The 23643-nt window shown below is 41.4% G+C and overlaps 1 protein-coding gene across 1 annotated transcript in view; it reads right to left on the bottom strand.

Annotated features, from left to right (window-relative positions):
* Positions 1 to 23643, bottom strand: part of TLN2 (talin 2) — a 284115-nt gene that overhangs the window by 113270 nt on the left and 147202 nt on the right. The window contains exons 20-27 of the mRNA XM_011940468.1: positions 23004 to 23298; positions 19733 to 19899; positions 15304 to 15432; positions 14089 to 14202; positions 11896 to 12009; positions 9333 to 9467; positions 6678 to 6806; positions 4586 to 4688 (exon numbers count right to left, since the gene is read on the bottom strand). Coding sequence (XP_011795858.1) covers positions 4586 to 4688; positions 6678 to 6806; positions 9333 to 9467; positions 11896 to 12009; positions 14089 to 14202; positions 15304 to 15432; positions 19733 to 19899; positions 23004 to 23298 — 1186 coding nt within the window. The remainder of the gene's footprint in view (positions 1 to 4585; positions 4689 to 6677; positions 6807 to 9332; positions 9468 to 11895; positions 12010 to 14088; positions 14203 to 15303; positions 15433 to 19732; positions 19900 to 23003; positions 23299 to 23643) is intronic.

The following is a 23643-nucleotide window of genomic DNA, read 5'->3' on the forward strand; positions in this document are numbered from 1 at the left end:
TTCTGGATATTAGCCCTTTGTCAGATGAGTAGATTAGGCATTTCCTAATTTGTAACCTGTTGCCAAGAAGCTGAGAAGCTGAGTAAAGTTTCCCGAAGTCTCATGGGGCTAGGAAGAGAAAAAGCCTAGTTCTGAGCCCAAGAAACAGAATGGCTCTGGTAAATAGCAACCCTTTCCGATAGGACAGGCAAGGGCTACACCCTCAAAGGTAAACTGGAAACCGACCACACAATTTCCAATCAGCTCAGTTCCTGCATTTTTATTGTGATCTGTCCTTATCTTAACCAGTTGTCAGGAGAAAACAGTAATCCTATGTAGGGAAAAAAACGTAATTCAGAGCCTCAAACTATCTCTACATTTTAAAACAGCAATGTTCAGTCTTGAAGGAAAACAAGCAAGCAAGCAAACAAACAAACAAACAAAAAACATGAAAGCACCAGGAGACAAGACCAATGGCTGAAATACCAAGAGTGGGGGAAAAAAAACCCTGACAATAAAAACAGGCACAGGCTATCCAGATATTAGGATACCGGACTTCAACTTTAAATAACTGTGATAAATATGTTGAAGAAATTAGATGACAATATACAGAATTTCAGCAGAGACGCAAACTATAAGTAAATAATCAAATGGATATTCTAAAACTGAAAAATATGACACTTACAATTAAAATCTCAATTGAAGGGGTTGGCAGAATAGACACCGCTAAAGAGAGGAAAAGTGAACTGGAAGATAGATCAAAAGCAAATATTGAGAATAAAGCATGAAAAGAAAAATGATGAAAAAGAAAAGGGTACAGAAGACGTAGAAAACACAGTGAAATGATCTAACATAAGAAAAAGGAATTGGGACAGAAGCAATATCTGAAGAAACGAAGGTTGATTTTTTAAAAACTGGCAGAGGACAACAAATCCCATTTTCAAGGAGTACTTACAACCCAAAGAAGGATAAATATGCAGGAAAACTCCCCCAGGCACACTGCTAGAAAACTAAAAACTAAGAAAACTCAAAAAGCAAGGAAAGGGGAAAAATAAAACCACATTACCTTTATAGCTAACTTCACAACAGAAATAAAGGAAACCAGTGACAATGGAATAACATCTCCAAAGTACTGGAAGAAAACAACTGCCAACCTAAAATTTTATAATAAGTGATACTATCCACCCAAAATAAAAGCTAAACAAAAGCATCTTTAGACAAACCAAAATGGAGAGAATTTGTCACCATTAGATTAAGACTAAAGAAAATAATGAAGGGAGTTCTTCAGGTATAAGAGAAATGATCCCTAATGAAAGCCCCTGGAGCTGCAGAAGGAATGAAGGGTGATGGAAAGGGCAACTATGGGAGGAAATCCAAATGAATAAGGATTATCTGGAACAATACTGAGACTGTATTGCAGAGATGAAAATATACCTAGAATTAAAACATACGGCTGGGCACGGAGGCTGACGCCTGTAATTCTAGGACTTTGGGAGGCCACGGCGGGCGGATCATGACGTCAAGAGATCAAGACCATCCTGGCCAACATGGTGAAACCCCACCACTACTAAAAATATAAAAATTAGCTGGGTGTGGTGGCACACACCTGTAGTCCCAGCCACTCGGGAGGCTGAGGCAGGAGAATTGCTTCAACCTGGGAGGTGGAGGTTGCAGTGAGCTGAGATCGCACCACTGCACTCCAGCCTGGTGACAGCATGAGACTCTATTTCCAAAAAAAAAAAAAAAGACAACAATAATTGAAAGAAAGGTAAATGAAGTTAAACGTCCCAAGACTCTTGCACTATGCAGGAAGAGGTAAACGGAGTAACTTAGATTTAAAGAAATCATAAAAGAATAGTAAATGAATGTACAACTAACAAGCTAATCAAGAGGAAGGAAATAGAATTTAGAAAATGTATACGAATCTGAAAGGAGGCAAAAGCAAAGGGGAAAAAAAGAAACTTACCACAGGTAGGCACAGAAAAAACAAATACTAAGATGATAGACTCGAACTCCAACATATCAGTAATTACACTATCTATAAATAGACAAATACTCTAATTGAAAGAAAAAGATTGTTACACCACCAAATACTCTCTGCCCTCCCCAAAGAACAATGACAAACTCAGTGGATACCCAACCCATTAAATATAAGCGTGAAGAAAAATTGAAAGTAAAAGAATGAAAAAAGATATGTCATGCATACATTAACCAAAACAGAGACTTCTATGCAGAAAACCATAAAACAGTACTGAGAGAAAAGAAGACCTAAATAAATGGATATTCACAGATTAGAAGACTCAATGATATAAAGACAACAATTCTCCCAAAATTGATTCAATGTTATCCCAATAGTGGTTTAAAAATACTGGTTTAAGAAAACAGTATTTTTTATTATTGTTTTGTAGAAATTGACAAGCTGATTCTAGAATTTATGTGGAAATGGAAAAGGCCAAGAATAGCCAATACTAACCTGAGGAAAACCAACAAAGTTGGAGGATGTGCATTACCAAACATTAAGACTTAGTATAAAACTGCAGTATAGCAATTAGGGAAGCGTAGTACTAATATAAGAACAGGTAATTAAATCAATGGAAAAGAACAAATACCACAAACCGATCCAAACATACATATTCACTTATGTTATAACAGAGTGGCACTAAAGATCATCGGGAAAAAGTGGCCTTTTCAATCAGTGATGCTGGGTTAAATGGATATCCATGTGGAAAAACAATTAAATGAACCCTACTGCACATAAACAAAACTCATTCCAGATAGTTTAAAGTTCTAAACATGAAAATCAAACAGTGAAGCTCTAGGATACGACAGAGGAGAACATCTGCATGATCTTAGGCAAAAGTTTTAAAACAGGACACAAAAAGTACTAACCATAAAGAAAAAAAGTGTAAACTGGAATATATTAAAATAAAAACTTTTGTTCATTAAAAGGCACTTTAACAGAATAAAAATGCAAATCACAATATACAAGCAATACATATAAGTACCAAAGAACTCCTATAAATGAGGAAAAGATAATAAACCAATTTTCAAATAACGGGCAAAATACACAAACACACTTCACAAAACGACCAATAAACCTATGAAAAGGTCCTTGATGGCATTGTTCATCAGGGAAATGCAAATTAAAATCATAATGTGATACTATCACACACAAACCAAAAGGGCTAAAATTAAAAGACTGATGACACAAAGTGGTGACAAGGATACAGAACTACTGGAGCTTCTGTACGCTGCTGAAAGAAATGTACTGAACACATGGGGAGCCTCTGACCTAGGAAATCCACTCCTAGGTACACAGCTAGGAAATGCTTACTATCTTCCCTAAACAACGTGGACTGGACTTGTTCCTGGCAGTGTCTTTTGGAAACAACCCAAATGCCCAACAACAGTATAAAGAACAGCTATATTTATGTAATGTAATACCATAGAGATAATGGAAATGAAAGAACCACTCTGTGTACCACAGATGAGTCTCACAAACACAGTGCTATGAAAAAGCAGCTAGACACGAGGGGCATATATTATATTATTCCATTTACTTACAGCTCAAAAACAGGCAAAATTAATCTATGCTGTTAAAAGCCATGAGTGTTTACCTCTGGGGAAGGAGAGCGGGGATACAGTGGTTGGGAGGGGGCACAAAGGAGCATCTGGGAGGCTGAAGATGTTTGATTCCTCCATCCTGCTAGTGGCTTCTTGGGTGTTTTCAATTTGTGAGACCTTATGAAGGTATCCATTTAGGATTTATGCTGTTTTCTGTGCATATATTATACTTTAATAATGCATATTTCAAAAAGTCAGGCAGTGTTACTGTGTAACAAAAGCAATGATCCAAAACCCACTCCTCCCCTCTTCGTCCCTCCTCCTAGAGCCACTCAATTCCTTAAGCTTTCCTTCCATATATATTTTTAAGAAATGTGCCCATACTGAAACTTCTTGGTTTTAAAATTTGAGATATGTATAGACTTCCTACCACAATAACGTTTCCTTATTGTATAACTTGTCTGCTTCTCTTAGAGTTGATGATTACACAATCTGTTCCTTATACAGACTCCTGTTGAAGGAGTCTCTTACCTTCGGGGCACCCGGCATCACCAATACTCAATACCGCCTCACCCCCCAGGGTTCTGCAGCACAAATCAGCTTGCTTCCTTGCTGGTTTCCCTACCCCTCAGGTTTCTGTTCACTCGCCTCTACCTGTTACCACGCATCTGTCTCCTTCCATTTTCACACATTCCATTGACATCTTATTTGTCATCATCTCTTACCCTCTTTAGCCTTTTTTATGCCTTTACTTTAGTGGGATTCCAGGATTCACAGATAGACCTGGAAGTCTATAATTAATACTTCTTTATAGTCTAATGGGGGCAATCCACAAATAGTTTGGGGGAATCATATTTTATTAGTCTTTGTGTGCTTAGTATCAAGCCCAGTAACGAGCACATGGTGCTTGAAAAATATATGGTGAACTGCTGGGTGAAAAATGGCACGTGTATTGTCAAAGGAATGAACATCTCCTTCTCCTCCCCTGCTACGCCCAGTGGTCTGCAGCTGACTACAGAGGCATGAAGAGCGTGGGTCTCACCTGTGTAGTGTTCGTTGCCTTGAGCAGCACAGGTCAGCAGCTGCGCCATGGAGGAGCCCACTGCCTTGGATGTGCTTCCCAGGTCCTGAGCACATTTTTCCAGCTATAAGAATATTCAAGGAGGAAAAGAACGTAGAAGAAAAGGAACATCTGCTGAGGTCTTAGCATCATTTAGAAAAGTCATGTAGATCAAACTTTGAGCCCTGGCTCTTTCCCACCAATGGCACTAAGCTGCAGCAGGGTGGTACAGGAGAAGGAGCCCGAGCTTTAGAACAAACAAATCTGGGTGCAAATCCCTGCCCCTTGCTCCCTCCCCTCCCAATTACTAGCATGAGATTGAGTAAATTACTGAGCCTCTCCAAGCCTCAGTTTCCTGAGGAGATCATAGTATCTAGGCTCAGGTTTTCAGAGAACTAATGTAAGCTCTCAACAAATGGTAGCTATTAGTATTATGCCTTTAGAAGCTAATTTAGAAAGTCTGCAACAAATCCTTAGCGAGAATTAATTATGGCTGGGCAGGAAGTGGGCAGACATCCAGCTGCACCACCTTCCTGGCATGTGGGACCATTAACATTGTTCAATTTGATCATTATACTTTGAGGAGTTCCAACTGAAAGGAAATGCAATAGAAATAGAGGGTTGGAGTGGTAAATGAGATTATGAAAATGGGCACAGTGCTTGCTTCCCATGAACAGCATGTTACTTTGCTTTGTAAACTGAATAAAAAATTCAGGGAACGAAGTCAGTAAAGGCCTAGTGTATGGACAATTATTTGATTACTAGATGAGGTTTTGGAAGAGAATTTCTAGGTATACTGCGAGAGTACAAAAAGGCATGAGAGAACAAATGCATTTCAAAGCTTGCAACATGTTTTCCAGGAGAGGCAGTGCTTTCCAATAAAAACAGAGCCTGGTCCATTATAGCAAACAATATGTCATGACACAATACAGACTTTATTAGAGCAATTTCTTTAAAACTTCATGATGTTTTCCTGCATTCTAACTGACTGGTCTATGCTCTATGTAAAGGTGGAATTACATGTCATGCCAGTCTCTCTTGCACTCCCTGGGGTATAGGACTTTGCAAAGAGACTTCTGGACTACTTTGCAAAGCTGTGGGCCCAGGAGGCAATCCCAAATCTGTCATTAACTGGGTGACCTAAGTTAAATGACTTAACCTCTCTGAACCTGAGTTTCTTCTTTTGTACAATTAGGGGAACTTGATTTAACACACATTTTCTGAGTGCTTTCTGTGTACCAGGCATTGTTCTATGGTACATTAGATGCTCCTGAAGTCCCCTTTACATTCTAAAAGTCTTCAGTTCATTCAAAGAGCCAGAAGCTCTCAAAAGCACAGGTTTTAGAGTCCTGCAAATCTGAATTCAAACTGTGGTTCTGCTCCTAACTGGCAGATAACATTGGACAAAACAGTGACAAACTGTGCCTCTGTGTTTCTCAACTGTAAACGGGGTTAATAAAACTTGCTCATGAAAGTTACTATCACGATAAACTAGACTGTGTGTGTACAGTGCTTCACAGATGCTTAATACATGGTGGTATTTTACTAGCAAGGTTCAGTGATGTGAGAAAGTACATACAAATGAGGAGGACTGGTAAAGTTTCAGCCAACAGAACTCTAACATAAGCATCAGGAGGTGTGGTAATATGACCACAGTAGATTTCTAGGGCCACTATTCCATTTGCAGTATGGCTTTCCTGTATGGACGCACTTTGCCGTTGTCCATCCTAGTGCTTTGCATTAAGTAAATGTTTTTTAAAAATGATTGTTGATAATCTTTTCTATGTGTATCAGGATAGCCTCATTGCTACCCACTTTGTAGATAAAATACTTGAGACACAGAGGAGATATGAAACATGTGCACAGCTAGTTGATGATACAGCTGAGTGTAGAAGCCAGCACTCCTAACTCCAAACCTAGTTCCTCCAGCTGCCCTGGGCATTCTTTTCAGAAAAAGGCCACAGGATTAGAAACTTCTCAACATGCCGTGACATTTAGCAAACACCCTAACAACAAATAATTTAACGTCATAACAAAAGGTACACCTGCACCCCAGCTGGCTCTAACAGCTCACCGTTTCCCCTGGAAGTGGCTTTAGCTGGCTCTCCACGGCCGCCATCTTGGCATCCTGCAGTTCATTCTTAAGCGTCTGCACAGTATTCAGAGCTGAATCGATTTCCATCGGACCACAGGCTTCATGGGCCTGTCAACAGAGTTGGGAATATGTGTACCCAGTCTGCTTCGGAAAAGTGTCCCCAACACTTTTGCAACTTATAAAATGCCTTTCTGGATATACCCAGTGATTCTCCAAATCCAGCAGGAGGAGCAAGGAAAGCAAGTATTTTTAAGAACAAAATCATCCTCAGTTAGAACCTTACTCTTAACTTCCTTAAACCATCAATTACATATGTCTCATAACTGGATATAGTAAGTGTTCCAGAAGTGACCCTTATCTGAAATGCACTGGCCTCTTAGACTCAGTGGATCATTTATTTTTCACTGTGGCTGACTTCTAGAGGCAGGGCACCTAGCACAGCCACGTGTGTACAGAGAGGCATGGGAAAGATGCAGTGAATGAACAAATGAACCCACCCAGGACTCTGGGGGCAAGTCTATGTCAACTTTATTGCTTCTCTTTACAAATTTCTAAATTATAAATCATTACTTTTCTGTATCAAAGATTACAAAATATTTTTTCCTTAGTAATTTATGAAAATTATCTCTTGGTCATGTATAATACTGATCTCCAAATGCTTTGATTCCATCCCTCAATATACACATGCACATATAATTATATAAACATGTAATTATTGATTAGTACACTAAATACTGGTACATTTTCATTTCTTTCCATTTTTAGATAATAGTAATAACAGCAGAAATAAATACCAATTGATTTCTGTGCCAGTATTACTCAAGAAGGAAACTGAGGCACAGAGAGGTTAACTAACTTGTCTAAGTCACAAAATTAGTCAATGACAGTCTGATTCCAGAGCCTGCATTCTTTTTTTTTTTTTTTGGGAGACAGAGTCTCACTCTGTTGCCCAGGCTGGAGTGCAGTGGCATGGTCTTGGCACACTGCAACCTTTGTCTCCTGGGTTCAAGTGATTCTCATGCCTCAGCCTCCTAAGTAGCTGGAACTACAGGCGTGCACCACCACACCCGGCTAATTTTTGTATTTTTAGTAGAGATGGGGTTTCACCATGTTGGTCAGGCTGGTCTTGAACTCCTGGACTCAAGCAATCCACCCACCTCAGCCTCCTAAAGTGCCGGGATTAGAGCCTGCACTCTTAATCCTATGCTACATATTAAAACACATTGCTGGGTGCAGTGGCTCATGCCTATAATTCTAACACTTTGGGAGGCTTAGGTGGGAGGATCACTTGAGCTCAGGAGTTCAAGACCAGCCTGGGCAAGATGATGAAATCTCATCTCTAAAAATAAAAAAAACACAAACAAAAAAAATTAATCAAATGTGGTGGCACATGACAGTGGTCCAGCTACTCAAGTGGCTGAGGTGGGAGACTGTTTAAGTTCAGCAGATCAAGGTTACAGTGAGCCATGATTGCACCACTGCACTCCAGTCTGGGCAACAAGGAAAGACCCTGTCTCAAAAAAAAAAAAATACATATATATATATACACACACACACACATACATACACACACACACATATATACACACACACACACATATATATTTACAAGTTTTCACAGTGCCTTCCTGTACCCAATGGACAGTCTTGCTTGAGTCTCACTTTAGGGATCACTGCTCTGGAGCAGTGTGGTTCAGTGTTGGTGTGTGTCTCAGACTCCGCAAAGAAGCTTGTGAAAATGCAGATGTTCCGGCTCTACGACCAGAAATTCTAATCTGGTTTCTCATAGGCGAAGCCCAGGGATGTGCAGTCTAATAAGCATCCCCAGGTGATCTCTTTGAGAAACATAGGTCAAAATAACTTTTTTATTGGATATAGTCTAAAGCTCTGGATATTTTTATTTGGCAGTGTAGCGTACTCCTCATATTAAGAATTCAAGTTAGCTTCTACCTTCTTCTCTTACCAATTTATGAGGCTGCTTGTTTCTATAAAGGGTTTGCTACAATGAAGAAAAGTGAATTCATGCTAGAACTTGATGCTAATACCACATCAAACACGAGTAGTAAATGAGGTCCTTTGGTAATTAATATGCTCCAGAGACAGAAATTCATTTAGTCCTCAACTCTGTTCTCCTTAGGACCTTGTTAAGGTGAATGCTTCCATGCAAGATGTGAAAACATTCCAGGGCAAAAAAGATAACAAAGATGACCCTTCAAAATAGGTTTTCTGCCTATACAGTTTGTTATTAAGTTCATAAGATGACACCTGGAATATATGATCACTTATTCTGGACCACAATTTAGCTGGCATTGAGACACTGATGGCTACCATTCTCCCCTAAGACTGTGAAAAGTGGACCACTGCTTGTCCCAGGATATGGGAGGAGGAGGAGGAAGTATGCAACTCAAAATAGTTCAACGAAAGGCATCTGAAACCAAAAAGTGAATACTAAGTCTGGGAGATAGTGGCTTAATGCAATAAAAGCCAACCCACAGGGGCATCTTTAATAGTCATGCAAGTGGAATGGACAACTCTGCCAAGAAATAGGTTCAGCAGTGTTCAGGCCCTGGGTGGTACCCATGCCACCCCAGCTCCCTTCCTGACAAGCTAACCCCTGTGACATGCTCCACTTGCCTTCTGCGAGGCGGTACGCAGCTCCGCCAAGCTGGTGGCCAGGTTCTTGGCACACTGGCTCAGCTGCATGGCTGCGGCCTGGTCACTCACGGTGGGCACTGCGGCTTTGGCAGAGGACACCATCTTGCTTCCAGGCTATAGAGAGATGAAAAGAAAGTAAGACGGCTCCTGGGCAGCAAGAGGTAGAGAGGATAGACCCAAGCAGCGATGTCTCCACAGCAGTCAGAACTGATTTTGTCCTAAAAAAAAAGGAATATTAAACAACTCGTCCCCTACTCCCAAACTGCCACCTCAAGCCAGATACTCTAGGGCAGTATATTCTAGGAATGTTTAAAAAAAAGAAAAAAGGAGGTGTCATAGAGGGTAGAAAAGGCAAAATTAGAAGAGTGGCTTGAAATTCTCATTTAAAACAGATTTCAAAAAGAGTTCCTTATGAAATAGGTTTCACTGTATTTCTCAGAATAGCTCTTCATTCTGAGCCTCACATACTCCCAAAAGACTGCTTAGGAAAATGAAGACAGATAAATAAAACAGCTAACATGACCTCGCATCTCACAAAGCAAAATAATTTCACCAGTGAATGGCTACCTATGTGCATGTACATATATTTTCAAAAATAAGATCATACTGTTTATTTCACAATCTCCTTGTCTCACATATCCTACCTTTTAAACAGCTATACAATATTCCAGTATATGCATCTATTGCCATTTCTCAATTCTCTGTTGTTGGGCATGTTTCCATTTTCTCCAATTTAATAAACAATAGTATGATAAACAGCTTTGTAGCTAAATCTGTACACATTTATAATGTTTTTTGCATAAATTTTTAAAAGAATTTCTGGATCAAAGAATATACATACTTTTAAGACTTTTAATATATATGCTATAAGACTATACTTAGAAAAGTTGCAACAAGTGCTAGATCATAAATATTAAGGACAAAAGTTAATATTTTTAATATTTAAATAATTAATATTTATAAAAGCTACCATGAGTATACAAAAAGCATAAAAAGATAATTTTACATAATAAAAAATAACAGAAACTTATGAAAAGTGTTCAACATTGTGAATATCAGAGAAATGCAAAACCAAACAAAAATAGTTTTACAGAGCAAACTGGCAAAAACATACATGTTTTCTTAAAACCTTAATCCCCAATTTCATAAAAGATGTATTTAAAAGCACGCTCCGTATTACTGCTAAGTTGTAAATTTAGATTTGTTCAACCTCCTGGAAGAGGAGTTTTATAACATGAAGTTTAAAATGCACAAACTTTTTGATCTGTCAATTCAATTTCTATTTATTTTCAACCTTCCCTTTTTCTTGTAAAGATCTATCTATAACAGCAAAGTTAAAAGAACAAAGGAAAAGGGAAAACAAGGGCAGGGACAGAGTAGAACTAGAAACACATCTACATGGCTCTGTCTTAATGTCCTACAATCTTGCCAGGGTGGAGACAGTACCCACAACTGGCTCCAGGCTCTCTCCCCTCTCAAATGAAGAGAGAAATGCCTTGTCCACGTCATAATTTGCAATGTCCTAAAGATAAAAATAAGCTATTTGCAATCCTCTCTCTAGGAATTCAAGAAGAGAACAAAGACTTGCGCACATAAAGATTTTTATCACGTTATTCACGATGGCAAAAAACTGAAAACCTGTACGTCCAATGATGAGAGAAAAGTTAAGAGTATAGTCATATAACAGCTTATTGAAAATCATAAACACTCATATGTTAGATGAAAAACACAAAGGGCCTACATACAATGAATACCAATTTAAACAAATATATACACACATATATACCTGTGTTGCATATGTATGTAAAGTATGAAGAGATACATCAAACCTTTCACGTTTTATTTCTGCATGTTAGAGTTATACAACTTGAAAAATGAACCAAACAGATGTATCGCTGGGTCCTACAACTATCAGTTGAACTAGAAAGGGATGCGGAATTGACCCACCTCATCATATCAACTGCTTTTAAGTTGAGAAAAAGTGCTGATAAAGTAGAGACATTTGAATATAAGAAGCACATAAAGGGGAATTTTTCCACAACTTAATATTTTTATTTTCCTTAAAATGAATCTACCCTTCTTCACCCCAAAGAGACTGACAATAATAACTGTACAATTGCCACAGAGAACCATCATCTCTCTGGAGAAGAGGCACTTCACACTTCTTTCCCCGGTCCACGAATAATGACATTAGGATCTCTGCAAACAAAAACCTAAAGCAATGCCTGTTCCTAGGCTGTTCATCACAACCTGCAACTTTTTACATGTTTTCTTCTCTTTGAAGAGAAATACATATGATGATCCTGAGGAAAATGGATCATATGCCATCTCCCCAGGGCAATTTCCCTGCATATCAGCATTTTGCTTTGCCAGGCTGAACCCACCTCTCCTGAAACTGGAAAGGTAAAGAAGAGGCCTTCAAGCTCTGCCTACTGCAAAGACTTAGCTGAGGCTGGGGAATTCATTAACTCCTCTCCTTAAAGGGCAGTCCCTGCCCAGACGAGGGCTCTGAGTGAGCCCAAGGTGACCACGGCCCTGTTACCTGGAGGAAGTTCTGGCTGGAGATGATGAGAGCCAGCTGGGCACTCAGGTCTTCGGTTTGAGCTTGGCTCCCCCTCACTCCCTGGACCAGCTGAGGGATGTGATCAGCCACTGCCTGCAGAAGGCAAGGAAATAAAAACAGCATGGCTAGAATGGTGGGATTATCCAAAGAAGCTAGAACATGACTCAAGAGCGCTTTTTGGATGTGCCATCCACTCCCAGGGGACAGCAGCCCCAGACCTTGGAATGACACTGCACATTAAGCCAGCTGGGTCCTTACCAACACTGAATCCCATTTTCTGGGCATTTTGTCTACACACACTCTACCCTGTGGTACTGGAGGTCTCAATACATTCCTTCGAAGATGATTGTCTATGATGAGGCCTAAAAGAATTTCCTTAGCTGCAACTCACACCATCTGGCTCACTGCCATTGCAAACCTAGAATCAAAGGATCTACACAATTCACCGGTGGTAAACTGAAGTCATATGGCCTCATGTTCAGAAGGTGAGGGAAATACTTGGATACCCGTGCACGTAAGTGCTTTGGCTTCTTACTTTGCAGGCACGCATTCTGTGCATCAGTCTTTGTGTTGCCATGGCCCCTCTTTCTCTAAGAAGGACTTCTCATTCTCAAACTGGAAAGCCCAAAGCCAGGGGAAAGGAGAGAGGCACAGCATTCCGTGAGGCAGGGCTGCTGTACAGTAACGGGCTCCTATGTGTCTTGGGAGATGAGCCTTTTACTTTCTCTGTGTTCTGTCCACACTTCCTTTCTGTGCCCACACATCCTTCTCTGCTTAACGAGGCTCTCAGAGGCCACAGCACTGTGGCCATCACTGCAGATAAAGGTGCACACTGCGTACTGGCCTGGGAACATATTTTTCTAGGACTGCTCCAGCACAGGTTAAAAAAATGTTTCCAAGGAATTTTAGGCCCCCTTTAGGACTGCTAGTTCTGCTAGTTCTAGTCATTTGCTCGACTCTCCCCTCTTCATCTCAATCCTTTCATTTCCTGGCAGTGACACTTGATACCTAGTATCTTCAGTCTCTCTGCAGAAGAGGGACGAGAGGTCTCACTCATCTGGTGGCATGTCCCTGCATGTGAGCTGCACAGCTCCCAGAGAAGAAAGTTTTCACCCCTGCTAGCAGCTGAACTGAGGACCCAAAAGGAAGCAAACTCCCCCACAACAGATGCCCTCACTCTCAGCAAGACCCCTTCGCTATCCACATAGGACCGAAGGACACCAGCCCAGGACCCTACTATGTCACTGAGGCTTTTCTTCCTGGAGTGCATTCAGTCCACAACAGCAGCAGGGCTGGCCTCAGAGAACCCAGATTCAGGAATAGAGGGCTCTATCAGAAGTAAAGCCATTTCTGAAGTGGGAGCAGTGGCACCCCTCACAAATGTGAATCATTTGGCAGAGATTTGAAGAAGGAGAGAGGGTGCAGTTGGCTCTCATGACCCCAGCACAGACAGGTATGCCTCCCAGCCAGCTACCATGGCTAGCTGCAAATACTTCTAAGACATGCCAGCCAGACATGCCACCCACATGTGGGCAGTGGCTCTGCAACTGGATTTTGCATCTGCCACAATTCACAGGAGCCCTGGGGAAGTCAACTCCCTGGGCTCTTAGAGAAACCAACAAGGGTGTTTACTGTACCTTTTGTAGTAAACTGGGCTCAACTTAGCAACAAGGCCCAGGTGTCAGAAGAATAGAGACATAAGGGCAACAGCAAAAAGCACCAAAGCACAAAGTCACAGAGGCTAGACGGGATGAAATAAATCCTTGAGGTGCAATTACTAGAAAGCAGGAAATCAACCCTGCTCCAGGGAGCAAGGCTGAATTCAAAGTCCTGCCTCTCAAAGAAAGGCACTCTGGAAACTCAACACTTCCTTCCTATTTCAGAGCCCTAAAATGGCCTCGTCATTGATCCTCTTTGGTTCAGTCTCTTGAAAAGAAAACTGTGGACAAAAGTAAGACAATGCTGGAAGAAAATCATACTTTCCTTCCAAACACAGGCCATCCACTTAATAGACAAAAACCAGACGTGTATATACCTGGAACATGGGAACTGGGACAAATTGGATTAGAAGCTTGGATAATCTGTCTTTACTGAATTACCAGGGGACTTGGCGTTCTAACGTTATCAGGGTCATCTGCAGCTGACCTGGCTCTCTGTGCACTGGAACCTCACCTTGCAACTCTGGACCAGCTGCTGCTGGGCCGCAGGGTTCTTGTTGGAAACAGCTGCATTCTGGGAGGCGGCAATGGTCTGTGTGGCTGCTGCTGCGGCCTGCTTGGCTGCAACCTGCAGAGGAGTGATAGATGAGTCAGGGTCTGCATATGCAACACACATGCATGTCCTACAGGTCACTTCCACCACAGTCAGGATAGGTTTGTCGCTCTAAAAGAACTCCAAAGAGCAGGCTTTGTCTTTTAAAACCAGTGATGACCCTAATCTTACAACACGCTATCTTCCTTGTGTTGACATCCTCTGAGACAAGTGACAATGACAGGCATGCTTGAAAGCTCAAGCTTTGAAGTTCATTTGTCTTTCGCAAAAACAAAAGGAATGATCCCAAGATCATAATGACACTGACAAGCTTCACCAAGTCTAAATGTTTTTGGAAAAAAAATCTTCCACAAGCAGCATAGATGGTTCTGCGTCAAGCACAAATGCTGGTGCTCTCTCAGTACTCAAAAGCCTTAGTTCCAAAATGCTGAGACTTTCCCACCAGGCCACTTAATTGGGTTTATCCTCCTCTTTTTCCAAGAACAAAAACGTTACTTTTCTTCCAGAATATAGCAGACTGCATATGGAGGGACTTCACAGTACACAGGCAAAGGTCTCAGCTTCCAAACTCTCAAATTTCAGTGTAAGGTTCTCCCGTGTGCATTTGTAGGATAATTTTTTTTAAAAAAAAAAAACATAGTTTGCGCCTATTACTATTTCAACTTTCTTTTTCAGAATAATTACTTCAAAAAATAACAAATATATTTCACTCCCTTCTATACCTCTCCACCCAAGCCTAATCTCCGAAGTTCATATTTCCTATGGGAAGTCCTGACAAAGTCACTGACTCCAACAGAATATAAATATTTTCAGCAAAAGATCCTTCTTGAATGCGTATATCCTTTAATGCTAGAAAAAAAAATAATCCAGTTCCTCCTGAAAAGAGTCTAAATTCTATTCTTGAACGTTAGAAAGGATTCAAGCCTACAGAAGCAGCTTTTTCCAATGGAGTCAATGCTTTTATAGTACTCAAACCTTCAAACAATGATGTCTGAAGTCAAACAACCTTGACTTGGCTTTCTTTATATGGGCAACACCTTGTTAATTCAACTATCTTTTCAAATAACTCTCTGCAATTTAAGATGGGCATCCCAGAAAGCCAGCCTCTTTCCTGACCTCCAGTCGGTTGACAATTTTTTTCTTAATAGCATTCTGGGCAGCTGCGTTGGTTGCTACCCGGAGGCCTTCTGCAGCTTCTCTCAGCCTTTGCTGCTGGTCCTCATTCTCCGGGTTGGCTGCAGCCCCCTGCAAAGGTGAAAATAAAGATTTCAAGTGGTCCAGTGGGAGACATCACTGAATTCATGCCTTTAGTATTGTTTTTTCTTAGTAATAGAAAGCATTTGGAAGGACAGTCGAATGCTGCAAGCAAATCTTTATGATGAAGATGTTTCCTCATACAACAAAAAAATACCTACCAGGGGATGTTTCAAAACTGTGTGACTAAGCAGTTAGAAATCCAAAGTAATAATTAAACACTTGAGAACACTGCCTTGGTTGTTCATACAGATTAACCTTTGGTCAGAAACCCATGGTTTAAAAGATGGGAAGATTAAATCTCCCCTCTTCCTATCTCTCCCAGGGAGAATCTTCTTTTCATTCGCATGACACAGTAATGACACATGTCTTCAGGTCACTCCTGAAATACCCTGTGGCACAGGTAAATGTGAAGGGGTAAGAGTCCAGTATCAACTCAGGCAGGGACAGAGGGAAGACGGGGCAGGATGGACGGAGGGCTCAGGAATGCCATTAAAAAGATTCCAAGGAAATTTTGTGAAAGAAAGACCATGCCCAGAAATCACATTCCTAGAGAGACAGAGTTAGAAAGTCTAGTGCAAAGTTGAGATGGTACCCAAAAGTAATGAATTAATGAGAGAAAGGTAATGCCCTCAACATGACAGAAAAAGAGGAAGGCAATGTGCACAGTCAGTCATGCATTCTTTGTCCAGCCCCACAGCCCTTTTACTTTGTTGCTTTTAGTTGAACATGTCTTAGAAACCTAAGTGGATTTTATTTACATGAGTGGGATACTGAAGCAGGGGAAGGCTAATGGTAATGTAGAGAAAGGATATCATTTTAACTCTGAAATAATTCAACAAATGCTCACCACACATCCAGCCTTCCTCTTCCACCAACAATAACAGCAGCCGTCAAGATTTCCCTTACCAGGGCCTGAATGCTTTGTAATATGTGCTTGATGTCTATAGATCAATGAGTTTCTTCCTATGAATGCTTTCAGGCAATAATATTTGCTCTCCAGGCAGGGAGAACAGCAGAGAACAGCACACCGATTCATAGAAAATCAATTTCCTAAAGGTCTAGATTTCCAAGTGGCCAATTTGCTAAACTTACCAATTTATAAGAACCGATTTCTTTGAGCTATTTATAAAAGTTATAGCAATGCATACAGGATGGACTAGTTTTAACAGCTGTGGCAGAATTATTTTGGCAACCCTCTTGAATAGAATCTCCTATTCTTTCAAACCTTAACCATTCTCATAATCTTGATTTTGTGTTTCTAGCACTGAAAAATTTTTATTTCTGCATTTCACATGTAAAAGGATTGTTTGGGCTACTTTTGATTTCTTTTGCAGGTTTATGGAAGTCATTTTTTTTCTGGTCATCAGGTATTTTCTAAGCCGCTCCTTTATATATGTCTCACATGCACATCAGTCTTAATTTTATGTATTTTGAGCAGCTGGAAACCAGCATTTCTGCACTTCACACTGATGTGGATGCTTTGGGTCCTTGCTCAGCAATGTCTTTTTTTATGATGCGTATGTCTCAGATACGGGGTACTAATCTTGGCCTGAAATCTTAGTTACTAATCATGAAATATATTTTTTCTGCACATTAAATATAATCCTTGGAAGTCTAACCATTGTGTGTTCTTTAGCTTTCAACAAAATTCAGCAAATTAAAATATTGCTACAAAGACAAAATGAAAACTTGTAACTAAAAGCTGCAAGAATTTACAGAAACACTTAACATTGTCCCATTTAATATAAATAACCAAAATCACATGAATACTTAGAAGAAATGAGTTTTTGGTAACTTGGTAAATGCACTGAATTGGCCTGGTAAACAGTCACATCAAGAAACAAAACATGGCCGGGCGTGGTGGCTCATGCCTGTAATCCCAGCACTTTGGGAGGCTGAGGCGGGTGGATCAAGAGGTCAGGAGATCGAGACCATCCTGGCTAACATGGTGAAACCCCGTCTCTACTAAAAATACAAAAAATTAGCCGGGCATGGTGGCAGGTGTCTGTCCCAGCTACTCGGGAGGCTGAGGCAGGAGAATGGCGTGAACTTGGGAGGCAGAGCTTGCAGTGAGCCAAGATTGTGCCACTGCATTCCAGCATGGGTGACAGAGCGAGACTCCATCTCAAAAAAATAAAAAATAAAAAAAAAAAACGAAACGTGCACACTGGCCTGGCTCAATACTGCTTATGTGGCATTAGCATTCATCTTTTTGAGTTTTAATTTTTTTCATTTGTAAAATAAGGAATGGACTAGATCTACCCTACAGTTCTTTCCAACGTAGCAAGTAATTTTTTGTGAATGTAAGATTGCCTCAAATAGCTATGTGTAGACTGAGAGAGGTGAGGTAAACTAGTAAAACCTTTCAAAAAAAAATTCAGCTACTACATAAAACCCAATACATACACACACACACAGAGCACATATATATATCATATATACATATATGATATATGTACAGCTTAAAGAAGGAGGTTAAAAGCAGAGCTTATTGGTTGAAACAGGGATTAGGAGACAAGGGAAGGAAGCTCAGATGCTGCCCCTCCCTGGGTCTCTCCTTCACCGCTACCCACGAGGTGTCTCTAAGAACTCTCAGTCCTCAGGTAACATGAATGCCAGTTCAGTCAGGAGAGGTCCTTTACATGGCTATGTGTCACAACACTTTTTTTTTTTGAGACGGAGTCTTGCAGTGTCATCCAGGCTGGAGTGCAGTGGCGCTATCTCGGCTCACTGCAACCTCCGGCTCCCAGGTTCAAGCAATTCTCCTGCCTCAGCCTCCCTAGTAACTGGGATTACAGGCATGTGCTACCAAGCCTGGCTAATTTTTTGTATTTTTAGTAGAGACAGGGTTTCACCATGTTGGTCAGACTGGTCTTAAACTCCCGACCTCAGGTAATCCACCCACTTTGGCCTCCCAGAGTGCTGGGATTACAGGCGTGTGCCACCATGCCCAGCCCACAATACATTGTAAGTGAAGTAATGCACATATTAGGTTGAGATACCAATTCGCGGCAGCCAGGGAGATGAGATAAGATGTGGAAATACTTAATGAATCTATTTTTTTTTTTTTTTTTTTTTTGAGACGCAGGTTTGCTCTTGTTACCCGGGCTGGAGTGCAGTGGCACGATCTTGGCTCACTGCAACCTCCACCTCCTGGGTTCAAACAATTTTCTCCTGCCTCAGCCTCCCGAGTAGCTGGGATTATAGGTGCACACCACCACCCCCGGTTAACTTTTTGTATTTTTATTAGAGACAGGGTTTCACCATGTTGGCCAGGTTGGTCTCGAACTCCTGACCTCAGGTGATCCTCCCGTCTTGACCTCCCAAAAGTGCTGGGATTATAGGCATGAGCCACCGTGCCTGGCCTTAATGAATCTTATATGCATAGAAATACATTTAAAATATTATTTTAAGGGCAGGAATTTGAAGGTGAATTTTATTTTCTTTTTTCACATTTATCTGCATGTTCTATTAATTCTGTAAGAAATGTGTGCTAGGTACACAATAAAAAACCCAGAAAAATATAGCCTTATTCATTTAAAACAGTTCTCACCTAGAGATGCACATCGGAATACTCTGCAGAACTTAAACACACACACACACACACACACACACACACACACACACACACACACTGAGTCCTACCAGTGACCTTGTGAATCAGGATCTTTGGGGATGAAACTGAAGCATGTGAATTTTAACATGTTTCACAGGGGGCTATGTATCAGACCCCAGGTTCAGAATCACTAGGTTTTGTAAGCATTATGCTATAGCATAGCTGTGAAAAAGCACAAAGCTAACACTTAACTCCTCATCCTTTTATAATATTTAAAACTGTGATGGGGATTTAAAGAACGGTAAAGTAGGAAATAGTCTACTGTGCAAAATCTTGCTAGAAGTTTAGTTGAGAAGTCAAATGGAGGGCAAAGTAACATTAAGGCATTGAGGAAGAGAACAGGTTTAGGTGAATTTGCTATTGAAAAATCTCAGGTTTAAATTAGTCACCACGTTCAATGAAGCCAACATAGTGATGACCAAATGGAAAAAGAGGCCTCCCTAAAGAGGGCACTTTGCTGCTATGGCTGAGTCAGTACCACTCCCCTGAAGTATTTCATTGAGATGTTCCATCACCTCCTTTGCCACAAGAACAGGGTTAGATGTTACAAGCCACATGTTTTAAGCAAACAAAAATGCACACTTGGCTGAACATCCTCCATCTGGAAGGTACCTTCCAAATCCTAACACTTAATAGTGTTCACTTTTCATACAAACAAATCCAGTAGAATACCTTTGCAGCTTCCACCATGCGAGCAGTGGAGTCGGCTAAGAGTTTTGCTGCTGCCAGGAGCTTCTTCGAATTCTCCATGTCGATTTCGGCTTCTGCATCTGACCTCATGGCATTGACGAGGTCTGATGTGGCTTGGGCCAGGACCCGCGCCTGGCGCACCATTTCACCTAGAGGACGGAATAGAAGATGTGGTCTGTTTGTCTGCTTTTCAAAGGTCAGTAAAACCTCAGGAGCCAGTAGAGTCTTGTCTCTACTCCTCTGGTAAGTGGGAGCAAAAAAACTGAACCTCCATGCTCTACTCCTAAGCGATGCATCCAAATTAGAACCCAAAATGAAAATATTCTCTGCAGCTGCCAGGATGATACTCCCCAAACACATCCGGGTTCAGCCTTTCACTATGAGGCATGAAGAGAACAGAAGGAGCCAAAGAGGAACACTTTATAAAGAGAGGGCAGGGAACAAAATTATGTGGATTTAGCATTAGTAAACACTTATTTAGAAAACACTGCCTTCTTCACTTTGAAAACCACTTACACAAAAGCCTCTATAATAAAATTTTTGAAGAACTGGCACAGAACAAATTATTTTTAAATTCTGTATTAATGTGTAGGCTACCTAGCACCAGATGAGGGATATCACACAATCCACTTATTGTGTGCCACTTGGCCTTTGCTAATAGAAGCACGGACCCCAGCTTCATGCTCAAATGCTATGACTTGCCTTGGCCTGGAGTTTTCCCTGCCAATTTTCTCTTTGCTCATCCTTTTTTTCCCAGCACTGATTTTGATCTTGCATTACTCTTTGGTCTTATTGTCCCTGTGATTTTACTGAAATCTATTTTAATTTCCTTCTGGAAGTAGGAGGAGTATAACAACCAACATTAAAAACTGGCATGATTCAAATGTAAGGGATTTCTTCCTCTAGCAAAAGCCATCTGAAAAGAATGCTGAAGCACTGTAACAAAAAGGGGGAAGAAGAAAGCTTTTACTCAAATAAAAACGTGCTTAATTCAGTGTGGTATCCTGGACTGGATCCCGAGACGGTTAAAGGACATCAGCAGAAAAACTGATGAAATCTGAACAATGTCTGTAGTTTAGTTAGTAAAGTACCAACGCTAATTTCCTGGTTTTGACAAATGTGCTACCTTTTAGGGAAGCTGTCAAAAATGGAGAAACTGGGAAAGGTATATGGGAACTCTCCGTATTTCCTCTGCAACTTTTTTGCAAATTTAAAAGTATTTCAAAATAAAAGGATTATCAAAAACAAACAAACAAACAACAACAAATTCAAATGTGTGAAGCATTCCTATCTTGTTAAATTATTTACGGATACAGAAGAACACAAGACAATTTTCTTTTTTGTTTGAGACGGAGTCTTGCTCTGTTGCCCAGGCTGGAGTGCAGTGGCCGGATCTCAGCTCACTGCAAGCTCCGCCTCCCGGGTTTACGCCATTCTCCTGCCTCATCCTCCGGAGTAGCTGGGGCTACAGGCGCCCACCACTCGCCCGGCTAGTTTTTTTTTTTTTTGTATTTTTAGTAGAGACGGGGTTTCACCGTGTTAGACAGGATGGTCTTGATCTCCTGACCTCGTGATCCGCCCGTCTCAGCCTCCCAAAGTGCTGGGATTACAGGCTTGAGCCACCGCGCCCGGCTGACAATTTTCTTAAAAAAAAAAAACAAAACTTGTTATAAGGTATTATTCTATGCTGTCAAGGAAGCTCAAAAATAGATATCTTACAGATTACTAGTTGGGTTGCAAATTGTGGGTCCTTTCTGGAGAAAAATTTCTTAGACACATTTAAAATAAAAATCTACCTACTGGCCCAGCACCTCCATTAATAGGAATTTACCCTATATTCGAAAAGTAAACTATTTTTACAAGAATGCTTATTGTAGTATTTTTGTAAAAGCAAAACAAACTAACAAAAAAACTAAATGTCCATTAAAAGATCACTGGTTAAATTATGATGCCTACAAAAATAGAATACTATGCTGCCACTAAAAAGATTAACATACAGGTGGACATGAAAAAAGTCCAGGCTGGGCACAGTGGTTCACCCCTGTAATCCCAGCACTTCGGGAGGCTGAGGCGGGCAGATCACCCGAGGTCAGGAGTTCGAGACCAGCCTGGCGAACATGGTGAAGCCCCATCTCTACTAAAAATACAAAAATTAGCCGGGCATGGTGGCAGATGCCTGTAATCCCAGCTACTTGGGAGGCTGAGGCAGGAGTATCTCTCAAACCTGGGAGGTGGAGGTTGCAGTGAGCCGAGACTGTGCCACTGTACCCCAGCCTGGGCAACAGAGTGAGATTCCACCTCAAAAAAAAAAAGAAAAGAAAAAAAAGAAAAAAAAGTCTTTAAGATATATAAAGTGAAAAGGTTATGAATTTCGGGGATTTTGATGGCACAGTGGTGAGCTGGGTTTGGGGAGACTTCCTTTTCAATAGATGATAAAAAGGTGTATTGTATATGTTTTTAAACTGACTGCATATTATGTATGATGCTTTGGAATCTGAAAACACCTTTCTGCTGGAGACAAACTGTCCTCTAAGGGTTAGACAATTTAGAGACTGCAGAGGCTCAGCAGGGAACATGTCTTTGATATGCAAACTAACCAATCCAGAGCGATTCCTCCTCTAACTGGCCCAGACATTCAGGAGACACTGTTCCTCTGCCTGGATCATCCTGGGGCCAGGTCCCAGGTAACTAGCCACCACCTCCATAATTTAGAGCCTGCCAAAATTATTTAAACTAGCCAATCCTAAATTGTTTACCCTGCCCTGCATTTCCCAAGGAAGTTCCAATAAAGGCCATGGTCTAGGCCCTCCCCTTGCTCCTGTCTTCTCCCTCCTGACCACCCTGGTGCTCTCCCATGACCCTGTGTGGCATGCGCTGTCCCCTCCAGGGGACACGCAAGTACAATAAACTTCCGAATTCCAAGCCTTGATCTTGTTTCCTTCTGTGGCTGCTCCAACTTTGCCATACCATACCCAATATGTGCATTCACAGAACAAAGGATCTGCTGCGAATCTAACAAAATAACAAAATCTAACCATTATAACAAAAACCTGGTGAACTCTGTTTAAGTCTGTAAGCATGGCTATGGAAGAGTCTTGTATCTTTTTCCGAGCTTCAGTGGGGAAGTCTTTGAGACCGACGAGAACTTGCCCTTGCCAGTCATCCAGGCAGCCTTCACCTTCCCTGTAGGTGAGCACTACCATCAGGAACACTAAAACCCACCCATCCACCCACCCACAGCACAGTGCCTTACCGGCATCACCCATGGAGCTGAAGATGCTCTCAGTGACACACATGATGGTGTCGGTGGCCTGGTCGTAGCGGCCGATGGGCTCGCCTCGGCTGGCAAACTGCCGCACATGCTGCAGGAGATCATGGAGGGCCTGGCTGACCACGCTGGCCGCTGCGCTGACCTGCTTCAGGAGCTCACTGTCGGTGGTGGCTGCCTGGCAGGCACGGACGCAGTTCTCCACTGAGCGGTCCACCAGCTTCCCTGCTTCAATCAGCTGCTCCTGGCACACAGGGGAGCTGATAGTGGGGCTCACAACCTGAAGCCAGACAGGAACAGGTTGTGGGCACTGCGGTTGAATCCTAGTCCCTCTCCATGTGCCCCCACAGTCCCATCAAGGCCCTTCCTGCTCTGGGCCTCGGTTTCTTACTCACAGGACCACTGCTCGGTTTCTTACTCACAGGACCATTTCATTCAATGAAACCATTGCTTCAGTCTCACATACTCTCTATTCTACCTCATCCTTGTGATCTGACATGTCCCGCTGATTTATAATGTCATTAGTCACACTGCCCTACTTCCATACAGAGAAATTCCTGAGATTTCCCAATTATACCTCCTTCCTTTTAGGATCCTTTGAATTGGGTCTTTTGAGTTGGGATAC

The sequence above is a fragment of the Colobus angolensis genome, unplaced genomic scaffold, assembly GCF_000951035.1.
Source record: "Colobus angolensis palliatus isolate OR3802 unplaced genomic scaffold, Cang.pa_1.0 Scaffold19, whole genome shotgun sequence".
NCBI lineage: Eukaryota > Metazoa > Chordata > Mammalia > Primates > Cercopithecidae > Colobus > Colobus angolensis.